The sequence below is a fragment of the Amphibalanus amphitrite genome, unplaced genomic scaffold (genome assembly GCF_019059575.1).
Source record: "Amphibalanus amphitrite isolate SeventyFive unplaced genomic scaffold, NRLGWU_Aamphi_draft 000278F_arrow, whole genome shotgun sequence".
Taxonomy (NCBI): Eukaryota; Metazoa; Arthropoda; class Thecostraca; order Balanomorpha; family Balanidae; genus Amphibalanus; species Amphibalanus amphitrite.
The window spans coordinates 565,861-582,268 of NW_024881773.1; the positions used below are offsets into that span (position 1 = coordinate 565,861).

Here is a 16,408-nt window from a genome sequence, read left to right on the forward strand (position 1 = left end):
TCGTTGTGATTATTTGATTAATGTGAGGCTATGCCCGATTTCCAGGGCTATTACATCGCGCCAACATTGTGCACAACTGAACTGAGTCCAGTGCGCATCGCTATCAACCCAGTTTTTGGTCTTATCGCCCGCAAAAAGCTCCAGTGGATGCGACCGATAAAGCTATGGGAGGCGCGCGACATGACACTGCAATGCTGAAGACGTGTCAAAGGAAAATCGCGCGCTGGCCTGCCCTCGGAATGCTTTGGGAACGAACCCGTTGGCACTGTTTGATGACCGATCGCAGCGTACTGCCGTGCTACTGAAAGTTAGACGATACATGTACATACATACGAGCGATACGTACATGAGGCCCTCCGAGAGTTGAAGTTCGCGTCAGCTGGAAGTTGACCTAAAAATCACGTTATTTATATTTGTGTGTCGACCCACCTGAAAATTTTAAAGTTTAATCGCGTTGCTGATAATTTACTCTAACTCATGCTGACTAAATTTGATCACTCTCTCGCTTGACTTTGTATGACAGTTTGTATCCAGGGAATAGCGCTCCGTTTTTGTTTTCCTCGTTATGTGTGATTTATGGTCTCCACCAGACCAGCCGTTGGAATCCCCTCGGTTCCCAGCCGTTCATCACCACGGAGCGTGTCAAGCGTCCCACCCGTCTCTCCTTCCCCTCCATCTCTCCTCACCCATTCCTCACCTTGTCCCCCTCCCCGTGTAACCGTTCCGCCTCTATTCGTCCAACCTCGTTCCTCGCCCACCCTCGTTCCGACCCCACCGCGACTGTCATCGTCGTCCGCTCTCCGGAAATTTGCGCAAGTCGTCTGCCCTCCTGGATGCCTGCCACGGTCCGGTGTTCGGCTCGTCGCTTCCCTCAACTCGAGTCGAGTCGCACCGGCGCGGTGTGGGGCGGGCGAGACTCGGCGGCGGGCGACGGCGAGCGTCAGTCATCGCCGTGCCGCCGCGCGGGCCGGAGCGAACCGGAGCGAGCGAGCGTCGGACTGGAGCTCGAGACGGTGTGTGGGGATCAGTGGCGAGCGAGTGGTGACGCTGTGGTAGACGGAACAGCAGGAAGAGTTTTGTGTGAGTGTGAAGAGTCTGAGGTACTGCTGCGGTGTGGGGAGAAGCGTTGTTGACGTTGCTTCCAAAGGCTCGGAGTGATCGAAACGAGCTGTGAGCTGCTCAGTGACGTATCGGTAACCTGGACAAGAACCGCGTGGTTGTGTGATTTTGGACTCTTACGGAGCTCCAGAAAACCAAAGCGCTGGATTTTGAGTGACAAGTCTGCCGGCAAACCAGTGTCTGGTCGCGAGTGGGCGTATCTGTCCCACGTGTCCCACAGTGACTTCTGAGTGGGATCCAGTCGTACCCCTAGCCTGACCTGCCGCCCGGGTCGGGTCGGGTCAGGTCGGGCCACCGCGCGAATGCTTGAGCGAAGAGCCATGGTGGCGCGGGTGATCTACCCGCCACCTCCTCCGCCCCCTCCTCCACCACCTCCCCCGCCACCGCCTCCACGACCGCCTTACTCTTCAGTGGATGTCACGGAGAACCTCATCAATAGATGTAAGTAGCGTCGCCCCGGCCCAGCCGTCGTTTTCAATAGGGTCATCACCGGCTTCCGGCGAATCCGGGGGGGGGGGGGCTGACGGAAGGTCGCAGGGCATCGGAGGGTAGTCGAGACCGGTGACAGGTGTGAGAGGATTGGATCGTTACGATGGTACTTTTGTGGTAATTTGTGTTTGGAGTAATATTTTTATAGCGATTGGCGACTCAAGAATGCGTGCTCTTCGCTATATTCTCGGACCATTCCTTTCGTGGAGAATTTGCATTCGTGAAGAAACCAGTTATTTTCAGCATTTGGATCCAGCAAAGTTAAACATTTTAGCTTATCATCCAAGTGTTTTCTCTAAACTCCTGATCAACCCCTCTAGACATAATCCGAATCCACGTGACCCTATCCCGTTCACCTATGGGTCAGTGAATGGGCTCGTGTCACTCCCCACAAATTTGTGATGGTGGGGCGTAATAATGATAGGCGATTCCTGCCGAAGCCCGAAACAGTAGTTTCATAAGGCCTTCTGTACTGGGGTGCTACGTAGAGGGCTGCTGCTGCTGGACCCCTGAGATGATGGAATCACTGGACCTCGTAATTGGCCGTCTCTGGAAATAATGGGTTGCAGATTTATTGGCGCTATTACTGGCTCGGCGACCATGTGGCTGATTTGTTACCCGCTGGTTTGTGTTTCTCCGACCATAAGGCGTCCCTCGTCTCCGAAGGCATAAGAAGACCCTCCCTGTTTCGCTTGTGTTTGTAAGGGGTTAGCCTTTTCCGTCTCCTTCATTATTTGGCCATTTCTGTCCGTCCTTTTCTCCAAGAGGCGGGTCTCCCTTGTTTCATCTCCTTTTGCACCAGTCTCTTATTATTATCCGCAGCAATCTCTGTCTCCCCTCTCGGTGAGATGAAATTCCGTGTCCTGCTATCTGTGTGATACCACCCTCCCTTTTTACCTCCCTCCCGTATTGCACGGGTGTTGCGGGCGTCGCTGCCGTCACAAGACCGACACCGCCGCCATGGCACACCGTTTTGTCGCCTTGAAAATGGAGCGGCGGATTCCGGCACGGACCACCGGGCCCCTCGCGATAACGGTCGGCGCCGGGGACTCTGTGGACTCCAGGGACTCGCTTCGGGGTGGGGCGGACGGGAGGACTCCGAACGGGGGCCTCAGGGACGTGAGATGTAGTGAGAGGGACGAGCGGGTGCTGTTCTTAGGGATGCTGGGATTGTCTTGGACGGAAGTAGGTACGCCATTTTGGAAATGAAGTGTGTTCGTGGGTTCGGTGACAACAGGCACCTGAAATGGTGATGCTGATGCTGCTAAACAGATGGATCATTTACTCAGTGCTTTTGTTAGGTACTCTTTCTTTCGATACCCGCTTAGTGAAGTACTGTGGAACAATGCTATCATCAAATAAAATATTTTAGTCAGTCATGTCCTGTTGGTGATTGCAAATATCCAAGGAACTTCAGATATCATGTAGAAATATTATTTAAAACAATACAATCATAACTGTAACTACTGTTCAGATTTTTCGCTGTTCGGCTCGGCTCTTGTCCGGTCGGATTTCCTTCCATTCTTTCTTCGGGGGCTCGGAGTTGAATCACCCATCGCCTGCCTGACCCATGCCGTAATAGATGTTGACACCAGACGTTATCACCCGTCTGTTCGCCTTATGCGAATAATGACAATGACAGCCGATCATGGTAGTCCAGCCGCCCTTTGACAAACAATGACAATGCATGCGATCAGCCGTCACGCCATTGTCGCGCGACTGGCGGTAAACAGAATGCAACTATCCATGGATCATGCAGGGAACTTGCACTGGGGACAACCCGAACACCGTCACGGACAGAGCGAAATGCTGCAAATATTTTCCTCACATTCTTGGCACTGCAGGCCTGCGAAGCGGTCAGACCCAGTATTGGCTGCCCGACCTGTCAGTGCCGTCGCCACAGTGTGGATTATTCGTCCCGTGCCGCCTTGGCTTGCGGTCTCCCGGCATCGTTCAAAGTATTACCGGAGAAAGGGATGTGTCATTTAAATCCCGTCTAATTACCGCCACATCTGTAGATTCGTGGTGACTTCGGGATGTGTAGATAGGTAGCTACTAGCTACACGTGGGTGTTCTGCATTCCGGTAGATGAGCAATAGGCTCCCGCAGCGTTCTCTCTCAGCTCGCAGTCCGGCGAGACCTTCCGTTGCAGACTTTCACCGTTTGCGATTGTCATCTCTGCCGCTGTTGAACCGAGGTTTCCCAGTTCCGGTCCGGGCGACGATAACGCCGTCACGGACCGGCCTGTCAGGCGACAGGTTACTGCGGGTCATGCACTCGCAGTGACCCGCTGACTTGTGTGTATTGTTCAGCCTGCTTGTGTGTATTGTTCAGCCTGCTAGCAGTTTGTGTTGGTCAAAGAGCTGACTGTTTGCAGTAGTCGCTCACCTGGATGCTATCAAGTTAACGAGTGGACTATTTTAGTCGCTCCAAAGCGATAACCGAAGTTAACGTAATTTGATGAGCACCTCGACGCCAATCCAATCCACTTAGGAGACACTAAATCATAACCAAACCGCTACTCAGGGATTGTAACACACATCAGACACGGGCTCAAAATAGCTGCCATCTCTGACATTTTGCTAAGGCTACCTCACCTCACCACGCAACCGGTTTTGTTGGCTCTAGTACCGCGAGCAATTTAAGACGCATGTCTAGGGACGATTTTGGCGCGCCAGGTCGTTTGCAGTACGGATTTGAGACCATTCTGGCACGGCGAGTGTCTCGACTCGCGTGCCTCGGACGTTTCTGGCGCACCGCGGCGTTCGCGGCATGAATGCGGACAGGAGTAGCCCTGTGGCGCGCCTGTGCGACTATTCTGGCTCGTAGTGTCGTTTGTGGGCTCGGGTGTGGCGATCCTGAGACGCCGTGTCGTTTGCGCCGTGGTGGCAGCGATCCTGACGTGTTTGCCGGATGCCCCCGGCTGGGGGCCACAGGGGCGCGGGAACTACTTTCAGACTGGGGGGGGGGGGGCACACCATAATAGAGATCAACCTAGGGTACCCCCATATCTAATTTTCTGACTGGTTTTAGGCCACTTATTTTTCATCCCTTAGCTTTTTCAACAAAAAGAAAGCATTTGCAAAAAAAGTGTGGTATTCCGTCTCAAAGCTGTGGGGGTACCCACGGCCCCAGAGTTGGGGGGCAAGCTGCCCCCACTGCCCCCCGGCTCCCGCGCCTATGGGGGCCCAGGTGTGTCGCTTAACGATTTTTCGTTTGTTTGTTGATCGGGAAGTGCGGGAAACCATCGAAGCACGGCACTGAATTCGAAAACCGATGTCGAGCTACGCCCACCTTTTTTATCCTTGTATCCTGATCACTGCCAGTGCTGATGGCAGCCACCGCGCCATACCCTTCTCTCACATTGTGTTCTGTCGTGCCTCCACCGTTCTAGTACGGGGACGTTCTCCTGCACCGCTAATGCGATTCACCCGGCGCCCCTCTGATCCTTTCAGGACTTTCCACCGCCAGTGAACGCTCTCCGCTGGCCGAGCCACGCGTGACCTTCGACACGGGTTTGTCGAGGTTTGTCCCGCATCGACAGGCGCCTCAGATGGAGGGCCGATAGGATAGAAGTGCGGCCGTCCCGTGGTAGTGGTTAGGGTTTAGAGCTGGTGCGCGGCTGAGCGGTGAACGGCTGTGATAAGTGAGAGGCGGTGATGGTGATCCTCGGCTGGGTCCGGGATGAGCGCGGATGAAAGGAATCCCTTTTTGTGGAGGGTCTTAAGCTGCGGTTGCGGCGGAGGATAGGCTCGTTGATGATCGTCGATGAAGGTAGTGATTTTTAGGGGGTCACAGAAGATTCATCTCCGTTTTCTCTCGTTAGATGTAGTCAGGCTGGGCTGATTTTTAGTGGTTTGCTTCGGACGGAGGCGAAGGTATTAATTACTCCTGTCGGCAGTCGACAATTTCTTGGTCTCTTGCCTTGGTGGTGGAGAAATGTGCGATGACCTCGAATACCGGACACAGGGTATTACCGACGAAGGCGAGTTGGATTTTTGATCAAAGTAGCTACGTGACATGTAACACATGTTCACAACTGGAATCAGTCTGGTCTCAGGGACTTAACCCATTCTCAACGCACTTACCCCTCCCTTCCATCCGCACACTACGTCACCGCTGCATGCTCTAGGACCGCGCCTAGAGTACGGAACCGGGTGTCCCTCACACCCCTCTCCTCCCTCCCTGCCTGTCTGCCGTACGGAACCGGCCGCTCCCCGAAATCTGTCCGTCCGCCGGCCGGCGCCGTTGCCATTCGTTCCATTCGGATGTTCCACTGCCCCACGTGTCCTCTGCGGCGGGACCGGCCGCGTTCGGAGCAGCTGCCGAACCTGTTCACCAAACCGGTCACCGCTCGGGCGGCGCGTGCCACACGCTCGGGGCGTTCCTGGAGACCGGCGTGGTGGTGACTGGTGACTAGCTGACGACCGGAGTGTGAGTGCTCCCGGACGTCGGTGTGTTAAAAGATACATAGCCCAATGATATAGCGCTATTGTGGGCGAACAGTCCGGAGACTCACAGTTTGTAATGATTCGTAGTAGGCAGGGGTGTTCACCAGTATTTCTGGTTGAGAACTGCTTGGTTGGACTGACAGTTGAAGTTGTGTCGCTGCGGATATTGCGAAACGGAGGATCTCATTTGCATTTTAGGTGCGCTTTCTCACCAGGTGTCGGTGAATCAGCTGCGAATTAATATATTGGTCTTGATCCGTACCGTATGTGTGAGTCATAAACGCATCTTGTCGCGTCTTATTGCGCCATTCGTCATTCATGATTCGTGTTATTAACTTATCTGAGTCGGAGCAGTATCCCTCTGATGTTTTTCTTCTGGTCCGCTGCCATAGGATAGGAAATGTCGGTCAGCTATGACACCGTCCTCTGATGCGCGACGAAGAATGCGGCGTTTGCCGCCGCCGCGTCACCGTCCGCCGCCGCCGCGTCACTGTTCGCCGCCGCCGCGCCGTGGCTGTCTCCAATGAGCCGTGTAATCTGTGTGATTGGCGGCGATGTGTGATTACGAACGGTGCTGCGGACGTGGCGCTTGGCAGACGTCAGGCTGGGCGAGGATCGTCCCGGGACCTGATTCGTCACCGCGCGCAGTTGATCGGTCTTCTCTTCGGACTGCAACGAGAGTAGTTATGGATGTGTATAATTAGTATATGATACTCAACGGCTTTTGCAAGATACGAAGTTTTCATGGTTGATAAAGTTTTGAAAATGGAACACCATAGCTAATACGCCGTAACACAGCAGCTCATCATAGCTGCTACAAGTTCACGGAGAAGCAACGGACAAAACCGTTTCGGAATTTTTACCCTGCCCATCTTTGACTACCAGTTCCCACGGGTTCTAGTCGATCCCTCCGCTGTCCGGGCGAGGGTCCAGGTGTCCCGTTCGGTAGATGTCTGCGGTCGAACACGCGGTCGTACATGTCCAGGTGTCCCGTTGGCTGGGTGGCTGCGGTCGCTACACGCGGTCAGACATGTCCCGGTCTTCCCACGGTAGTCCTTCTCCGGGAGTTCTGGTGTCTCACGACGGACTGGGTCACAGTGGCTCGCCGCGCTGGTACTGTGATGTCGATGGTGGTGGGATGGCAGGGATGGACCCTAACGGACCACCGTGACGTCGTCCTGGTAACTGTCAGTGTGAAGTAGTGTGTGGGCATGTTTTCAGAGCCCTGCGCCGTTATTTTTCTCCTGGGTTGTCTGTGATAGTGAATTGCGTACTTTTGATTGCTGAACGCACAATGTGCACTTGTTGCCATTGTACCGATTTCAACTTGAAGCACTGGACGCTGCATCTGATTAGCAGTCGGCCCCTCCTCCAGGACTTGGGAACCAGAAATCGACTAGCCTGACCTCAGTAGGTCAAGGTCACAAAGTTCATAGCTATGCGGTTCGCCGTTCGCCATGCGCCGAGTCGTGATCGCCACGCGACGTTTGTTGACGCCTTCCGCCTGATGACGTGTCAGTGTTATCTCCCGCCGTTCCGCGTCGCTTACCAGCGCGTCGGTCATGTGAACACGACAATAGTTTCTACCACGTGGTTTACGTGGCGATGCAGTTCGTCCCGGTTTTGGCAGGAAGATGTCTTATGTTCTGTGACCAGTTTTTGACAGCCGGTCTCCGTTAAAGTCCTAAAGGTTTCGTCTCATCTCGTGTTTGACTGACGGACATTCGCACCCGCGCTGTCGGCTGGGTCGATGGAGATGTCCGCTATGTCCTCCCTTCACTTGGGTGACACAGTGACCCTTGCGCGCTGGAATTGAACCATTTGCATCGTCTGCCTTCGCCTCCGTCCGTCCACATCCGCGGTCGTCTCCGAGGTACTCGGAGCGCGGAGGGTCACGATATTAGACTTGCTGAGTGACGTGTCGCAATGCGGAGTTAGATCAGCTCTGCTAGTTCTGTGGGTCGGGGCTGTGGAATCGAAGTGATACCTGTCTGATTCGCTGTCGCCCCTGTCAGTGTCGAGGCGAGCTGAAGGCCTGGCAGCCTTTTCGACTTTGCACTAAAAGTTCAGCCGAAGTTAAGCGACCCTGGGCGTTTCGGTTGTCAGGGACCGACTATTTGGAACCGAACTCAATGAGCCTGCAAATCGAGTTGCCTAAATTCTTGGAAGTCCGTCTGATCTGCATTGTTGCTTGGGGGAGTGTTTAAGGGGAACTGGATGGCCTTGCAAATGGGATAAATTTAAATAGCAGAGTCCAAGGACATTCGAGATAATTGTATGCGAACGGTACATCAGTCGCCACACCTATGTGATGACTTCTGAGTTACCTACATGTGATCACACTGCTACCACGGTTACCACGGCTGCAATCTACGGGAGCTAGGCGACCCCGGGTCATGACGGCTAGCAACATGAACTTGCAGCTCCGTCTACACGAGTTGTCGGACTGTGTCCACTGTCCATCCAAGGTACGACAGGCCGCGGCTGAGGCCGAGAACATGAACCTTTGGTGGTCGCTTGGTAAAGCTGTGATCGAACCGACCGTACGGCTTGTGCCATTGAGTCGTCGGCTCGGAGACAAGTGTTGTATTTCATCACGTGCGGTCCCACTCCACCCGGTCTGAATTAATGGCCCGAATGGAGGCCAGTTTCACTCAGCAGGCTATCGGATAGTCGTGCCCACTGCACCTGGCAACAGGTCCATTACATGACCATTGGAGCCCGATCGGCTACTGCTATTCCGAACATGCCTGTGGATAGCGTGCCGGCACGACGCCAACCTTGTCGCTTTGCTTTTCACCTGAGGTCACTGAGAGCTCGTGTGGTGACGCCGGTCTCTTGACGGTCTCTTTTCCGTCCATTCTTGTGTGTGTCGCATCGCGTGTGCCCTCTTGGGCGGTTCTTGTCGACGGACGACCATTGAAGCGACATGGCATAAACAACAGTTGCTGGAGACATCTCACCTCGCTACCAGCTCTCCCATTCCTGGAGTTTCCATCCATCTCCCAAAGCCTGCAGTAAGTTATCGCTACGTCCTCTCCATCACGCGCGTCGTTCAATCAATCAACACCCTGTCAATGCCAGACACGGAACTTCGCTGGGGCACCACCTCCAATGAGGAGAAGCCGCCATCAATTACATTACCGGCGCCGTTACCATACACTAAGCGATCATTATGAGCCTTATTGGCTCATTGAGCCCACGCGGGCCCGGCTGGTCCCGCCGACCACCTGGCTCCTGGCAGCGGCTGCTTGCCAATCGATCGTGGATCCTCCTTCGGGGCTATCGCCGGACGGCAGCCGCGCGCGCTCCGGGACGGCTGAGTGACGCCGGGAGGGACACGCCCCGGTTATAATAACCGCCGGACGGTCGGGGAACTGGCTGGTTGGTAGACAGGTGAGGCTGCCTGGCGGTGACGGCGTGATCGTTACTCGTCGGTGGCAGCTGGTGGATGGTGGTGATGCCGAAAGTTGGTGGGATGGTCGTGGCGTGAGAGCCGGCACTTTGAAGGCGTGTGGGACGGGTGCAATAATGTTGGGTAGAGTGATAATAGACTCCTGCAGGTTCGATGGCTCGGAAAAAAGCGGGCAAAGCTGTGTTGAAGTGATTCTTCACGAACACGCAAATATTATGCTGTCTCTAACGAAATTGGAGGTCTTCGGAGGGGGCATGGGTAATTTCTACCTTGCCACCTGGTATTTCTGGGACTCAACCCGGCAGACCTCTACGTCATCTTGCTATCAGCTACCGTACCACATGCCTGACGGTAGTGCACACATCGTCCCGCTGGCGTCAGTTCACACGGTAGCTGGACCATGGCATGCTGTGACCGTCTGATATGCGACCCGTTACTGGTGACCGGTAATCTGTAAGTTTAAGTTCGTTACCCGTAACATTTGACCTATTGTTTGTCAAGGAAATTTATGGAATGACTTAAATGGAAGAAACATTGGTTGCAGTTTATGTATTTACGTACGCGTCTTATCACTAGACGATATCTTCTGGTATTTGCTAGTCATTAGTCAAGACACATGCGAAGCTTTAACCTCTTGCACTTATCACCTTGTCCTTAAGTAGTAAGCAGTACTGCAGTGGTGTAAATGACAGGCAGCTGAGCCCTTTATTAACGTCTCCTCGATAATTCAGTCTGAAATGACTTCAACGTGCAACAAACCTAGGCTTTGATGGGGTCGATTATTCCGCACGTCAACTCCAATGTCGTTGCCAGCATCCCAAATGCAACATTAACGACAAATGGACCACGTTTGTATCATATTGGTCACGGACAGACATCTTTGTCTGTGCTTTTCAACGTAAATTAGGCGTTTCTTTGAACAAATTGGTCAAAGGGCCGACCTAATTTCTCGCAGGGTCTTTCTGAATATGAAATGACGTCGCAGATGGACTGTGCTCTGTGATGTAGATGTGGTCATTTGAACCTCGATGACAAGGCTATGATGCGACTGGAGATCAGGGTTGGCCAAATGCAGACTGCGTCTATTCGGGGCTTTTTGTCGGCATGTCTTCTGACGAGCGACATGACCTTTATCAATTCAGTGTCTTTTTACCCTCTGACGCCACATTTACGTGTCCGGAATCCGACCATCCAAATTGTTCATCATATTTTTCTTCGTGAAACTGAAGAAACTAACTAAGTAAAAAAAGAAACTAACTTACTAAGTAAAGAAACTCTGTGACTTTATGGATGGCGCTGGGAAGTCCACTCGCTTTCTTATGTAGGCAGTTCTTGATTAAACTGGCGGTCTAATTCCTTTGCATGCACAGCCGATCCGACGCAGATCCACCTCTCTCACACATCCGGCAGACGTCGCCAGGTGCTGCGCCTACCACCGCGCCAGGTGATCAGACAGTCTGCAGGCTGTGACAGTCCGGCGATCGTGACGTGTCGGGTGTGTCCGCCCGTCACCAGCCGTCACACCCGTCACGACCGCCGTGCTGGACACTGTGTGACAGGGCGCAGCTGGGGGATATGGCGCCTGGAAACCTGTTCGGTCCTTTTTTGTGGTTACGCAGCTGGATTAACATCTCGCACGTGGGTGGGTAGTGACGCGTCTTTGGTTGGAGTTTAACCCAAAAATGCGTTACATTTTACAAGTCAGACCGATTCAAGATTATATTTTACGCTGCTTCATCATGTATTCTGAGACACCCTCTCACCTAGCACTCTCCTCCTTCGGTCCATCTCTATCCTCCCCTCCCCTCTGCCTCTCTCCTTATCCCCGTCTTTCCTCCCTCTTTGTCAACCCAATCCGTGACTGACTGTGCCGTGACCGTGACCGAGCTTTTGTCCCGTGACATTGCACACACATCCATAATATTTCTCCGACACTCCGTGACATGGCCCTGATGGCGTTGTCGTGCCGTGCGAACACTGCTCTGGTTTCGCTCGCGCGTTTCCCGCATCCTTCACTAGCACACCGTCAACCTCCTTGCCTCTCATCTCATTTGAAATGTGGGATCATCTGACATGAACCATCTCCAGTGTTTAACTGCGGGACCCACGACCTTGACCTGCAGTGGCTTGCTCCGGGACCCTGATGACCTTGCCACCATGTGCCGGTTCCAGTGTCTCCGCGGGCGGCGCGAGAAAGGTCACATTTCCCGGGGTCGAAGGGCGGGGTCTAACGCGCTGCCGTAATCCGTGTGGGAAAACTGGCTGAGATGTCGTGACGGTAGTCTAAGCACATGTCTCTCGAACCTACACTCGGGCCGTGTTCCATCTGCAACAGCAGTGCTGCGTTATATCCTAGCATGGTAACACGAGTGTTGATAATCGCAATATTCATGTGCAGGAGGCAACGTGGGTATACATTTCTAGGAGTTCCTTGCCGTAGAAATTGTGACTGCTTCATTTTAAAGGTACTAGTGAAAGTCTCCATTCTTGCACTTGATGTCGTGAGGCGATCCAGGGCGTTGTCGTGTGTGCTATGGTCGGCACACTGTCCCTGTACGACCCTCCCAAGTCCATCGATAGCTTCATATGCCGAATTCCAACCCGATAACACTCCAAGCTGATGAGCTGATAGGTCTGTAGTTGTACGAACTACGAACCCCACCGGAGTGCGGACGTGCTCCTAGCAACTTCTGCTGGTTACGATGTCGGCCAAGTTTTGTCAATACCACCGGCGACACGAGGGCTCCACCCGTGAAGCGGTCGCGCCAGGGCCTCATTTTCGGGTGACGTTTGGCCGGTCGATTTGGAGTGTCGCAAACCGGTTTCATGAGGAATTTACCGGAGCCCGAGTGCTTAAATGTCGGTCTGGTTTCAGTAGCGGGATTACGGTGAAATGGTAGACGGGAGCTTTGCAGTCGATTGGTCCAGGAATGTGCTGTTGAATGTCGTGTGTAGTGTGTTGTTGAATGTCGTGTGGAGCGTCTGGCTCTTCAGACGGCTATGTTTTCCTGCATGGCTGCGTCACTGCCTCAATGGGAGCCGTAAATAGCTGTGGTGATCGGAGGCCATTTTATTCCTCTGTCCCAAGTTTGTTAAGAGATAGCTTATTGTTATCGTCGATGACCACTGGATTTAGTACGCCTTCAATGTCGAATGTTCATGTGGGTCCCCAGCTGGGATATTCGCTCGTGTTTTGGTTAGTGCCTTTCTACATCACTTTCTTGTTCGCTGTCGAGTGTCGCACCATCCCTGAGGCGGTACTTTGATACCGTTTGTCTTGACCGTGTAACATGTGTGAACCTCCCGACTGACCGCAGTCAGTCGAAACTTGTGAATTGTGATCAATGTATGGTTGCGTGTTGTGGAACGTTTCTGTTGTCTGTTACCTTTTGTCTGACCAGCTTTTATCTGTCCTTTTCAGGTGAGTACCGAGTCGTCAGTCGGCCTGTCTTTGGCACACCCAACACCAACCTCGCTGGACCTGAATCGCTTTGTGGACCGGCCACTCTACCTGGATAAGTACTCAGACACGCCTCACTAACACATCTTTGATGCACTTACCTAGGAGCTGTCGGTTGCTAGTTTGTTGCGTATTTAGCACATTTGCCACGAACTAGTCAGTCAATTCTTCGGTGGGTGTATTTGTCCTCGCGTTCCTATGCCTCTCGTTTGGTTGCCATCGTACTGAAGGACCATCGGCAAGACTGGCACGCGACGTTGGCGGTGTTTCATGAATGTCAGGCACGCTTTCAGCCGACTTTCACTGTTTTGTATCGCGCTACATTACTTTCTATGGAGTTGAAGGTGACTGATATCGTTTAACAAGATCGAAACACTGATGGTTGCCGCAGTCGGTTTTCGTGTTAATTTTGAATGTCGCTAGTGACTGCTGGCTGTGCCTGGGCCCAGCCTGCCGCGGATCCCTGTTCTTCTATTGAAAGAAACCCTGAAGAAACTCCCTGACCACCACCCATTTCCCGCGCCCAGTCTCCGCAGTGGAACGTGGGTGGCCTTTCCATTGCTGCATAGTTTTCCTGCCGCTGACCGTACCTGTGGCGTGGTCACTGGGTAGTGGACACCATGTTTCTGCGTTTGCAGCCGGTCTGAGTCATGGGACTGGCACGCCTCTGCGGGCAGGGTGTACCACCAGAATACCGCTGCGTGACGGTTACAGCTAGGCTAGCTGTATAGTACAGCTGTAAAATAGGCTAGCTGTACTGTTTTGTTTACTTGGTGTAGGTGCGCATTGCGCAATGTTCCCGGTGCAGTTCAGCTAGGCAACTTCTCACTATATTATGGCGAGCGAAGGGGTTGTCTGCAGTGAATCCAGTCACATTTTTTTAGTTAAATCCATCCTTGAATATGCAGGAAGTTACTTTTAGGAAGCATGAGAGTTAGGGTAATTTTCTTACTATTTGTTACTAAATCCAGCCTATCCCAGTCATATGCCAAACTCTTCATCTAGTTACACTAGATACACATCTTCACACTAGTTAGACAAACCAGCCAGACCAGACTAGACGGCGCATTCCCAGAGCCGAGCCGGTTACGACTCGTCTCTCCAGTCTTGTCTGGTGAGACTGACAGGACGGAGTCGAGGGGTGAAGGGCGTGGGAACCAGCCCTCGCCACCTCACGACCCCACATACCTCCCGACTCCGCGACCGCACGGGTCGCGCCGCGGCCCAACGGCGGGCGCGGTCTCCGGTTTTATTTGAGACCGATGTCTCCACCCCGGGCCCGGCCGGCTGCGTTTTATGAGAGGACCGTCGGAAGTGGTGCTCCCATCGACGCCGTCTCACGATTGAGGAGGTTGGACAGAGATGGTGATATCTGTCGGCCGAAATTGGCAGAATAAAGGACGGGTGATGACCGACGACTGAAAGGATGGGAGACTGAGGATGGGCGACGACTGACAATCGAAACTGAAGGGGCTGAGGGATAATGGATCGAACTGTGGCCGAATCTCGCGAGAAGGGGGGGGGGGGGTCGGGGGGGGGGGGGTGAACTTAGTCAAGGTTACGGGACTGAATGTTGTTTGACGATTTTAGCTTCGATGTTGGATACAAATGTTTTTTGTGAGTCTGTGACTCATGGATTTTGTTTAACGTTTGATTTGGATCCCTTTCATATTAATTTCTAATGATGACTCGCAACAAGTAAAATTATGTGCTCATGAATAAAAATCTGTTTTGAAACTTACATTTATTAGTTTTATTTTGCTTGTGCCAGTGACGTTAATTGTTAGTCAATCAATGCCATTCAAAGTTGCGCATTTCCAGCCTATCTCGGACATCTGCTCATGTTTCCAAAACCATCAGTTTTCCCGCACACTCCACCTGTGACACACGGCTCCCTCCATTCGAGCCGCCTAATTGAGCGTCTGCCGTTTCTCACCGTAACGACCTCACCTGTACAACCATATCGAACATCTCAGTTGGCGTAACGACGCGACGTGAATCCGCCCGCCGCCCGCCGCACCGCGTGTTTGTCATGTCCGTGACAAACGGCCGCCCTCCTCTCCATCTTGGTCAGTCTGTGTGGGTACTTTGGACTGTCTGGGCGGTTCGTGGACCGTTTTCGACTGTCTGCTGTTGGACAGTGTAATTTACCGTCTCTGGTGTTCGTCTATTGGTCCTGACCGCGCCGGTGCGGTGCGGTACGCCAGTTTCGCCACACGAGATGGCGACCTTCTTCCAGGTTCAAACGTCCCGTACCGTTCCGATACCGTCCCCTGAGGACCGGTATCGCTCCTAGGTGGGCAAATTTGGGGCGGACCGGCCCTCCATGAGGTGGCGGGGAGGCGCAGAGTGAGGTCTACCGACACCTCAGCCCACGGTCTGTTCACCAACGCTGAGCCGCCGGTGTTCCTAGTGGTCCAAACGGTCGGGATGAACCGTTGCTCCCCTCCCCGTCGTGGCGTCGATGCGGTGCTCCAAGCCTGTAATCACTGTCACTGACGACGGGTATGGCGTGTGACGTTTGTGCTGCCGCTTCTAGGCAGGCGGGCCCGCCCCAGACCTCAGTCTCGGCGGAAAGGGACTCGGTCCTCGGCCGGTGGCGATAAACTCAGTCCGCTGACTCGAGACAGTCAACGGACCGGCAGTGATGACTCGCCGGCGAGTTTGAATCGGAACAGGCGGTGTGCCTGACCCCAATCCGATAGACAGGTGGAAATGATGCTCGCCAAACTTCTGCCGTCTAGCATGCCTTTGCGATAGGTGAGGTTCTCTTAGCAGATGACGCCCTCCTATATAACGCCTGTCCTGACGGCTACTAAGACAAGACGCCTCCAGTACCCTTTACTCAATATCGCGGCTGCTTGTGTTTGTTTTCCTCTGAAACCTACCAGTGTCGTGCTCTTGATGACGTCTGCCATGTTGATATCTGTCTCGAGTCTCGATGACGCCTGACTGGCTGTGCCATCACGTCCTGGCTCGGTCGTCACTACGTCTGACAGCGGCTACGTCACTGGCGGCGCTGACACGGCGAGCCCCAGTGACCTCTCCCCAGGCGCCGTGCGCTTCTAATTGGCTGGTCAGATGGGAGGAGCCAGGCTGTGACAGTATTGGCGGGGCAACGTCGATGATTGCCTATACCGCAGGGCTCTAACTATCGACCTGCGCTGTAGAGTAAACATCGTTTTCCCATCATTGGTCCCATGGCAAACATCCCTCCCACACTTTGCCGACCCTTGATTACCACCAAACTTTCCGTCTCCTCCTTGGCAACACCACCGTTCAGTAACCGTCCCCAACTTCCCACCTACTTCCCCACACTTTCCGGGAGACCCAGATCGGCTCGAGAGCGTGCGTTCCCTCGGCGGAGGCGGCGGCGGCGGCCCCGCCCCGCGCGTCACCGAGCCGATCGGAGGCGGCGGATCCGCGGTATGGGCAGCTACTGAACCGGTCGGCCGGATGTATCGGCCGGAGTTC

The 16,408-nt window shown here is 53.7% G+C and overlaps 1 protein-coding gene across 2 annotated transcripts in view; it reads left to right on the plus strand.

The window, feature by feature from the left end:
- Window positions 1–16,408, plus strand: part of LOC122387238 (cytohesin-1-like) — a 73,911-nt gene that overhangs the window by 2,090 nt on the left and 55,413 nt on the right. The window contains exon 1 of one of the 2 annotated variants that reach the window (XM_043377285.1): window positions 200–1,560. The exons of the other annotated variant lie outside the window; for it this stretch is intronic. Coding sequence (XP_043233220.1) covers window positions 1,422–1,560 — 139 coding nt within the window. The 5' untranslated portion in view covers window positions 200–1,421. Of the gene's footprint in view, window positions 1–199; window positions 1,561–16,408 lie in introns of those variants that run through there. 2 annotated transcript variants of the gene reach the window in all.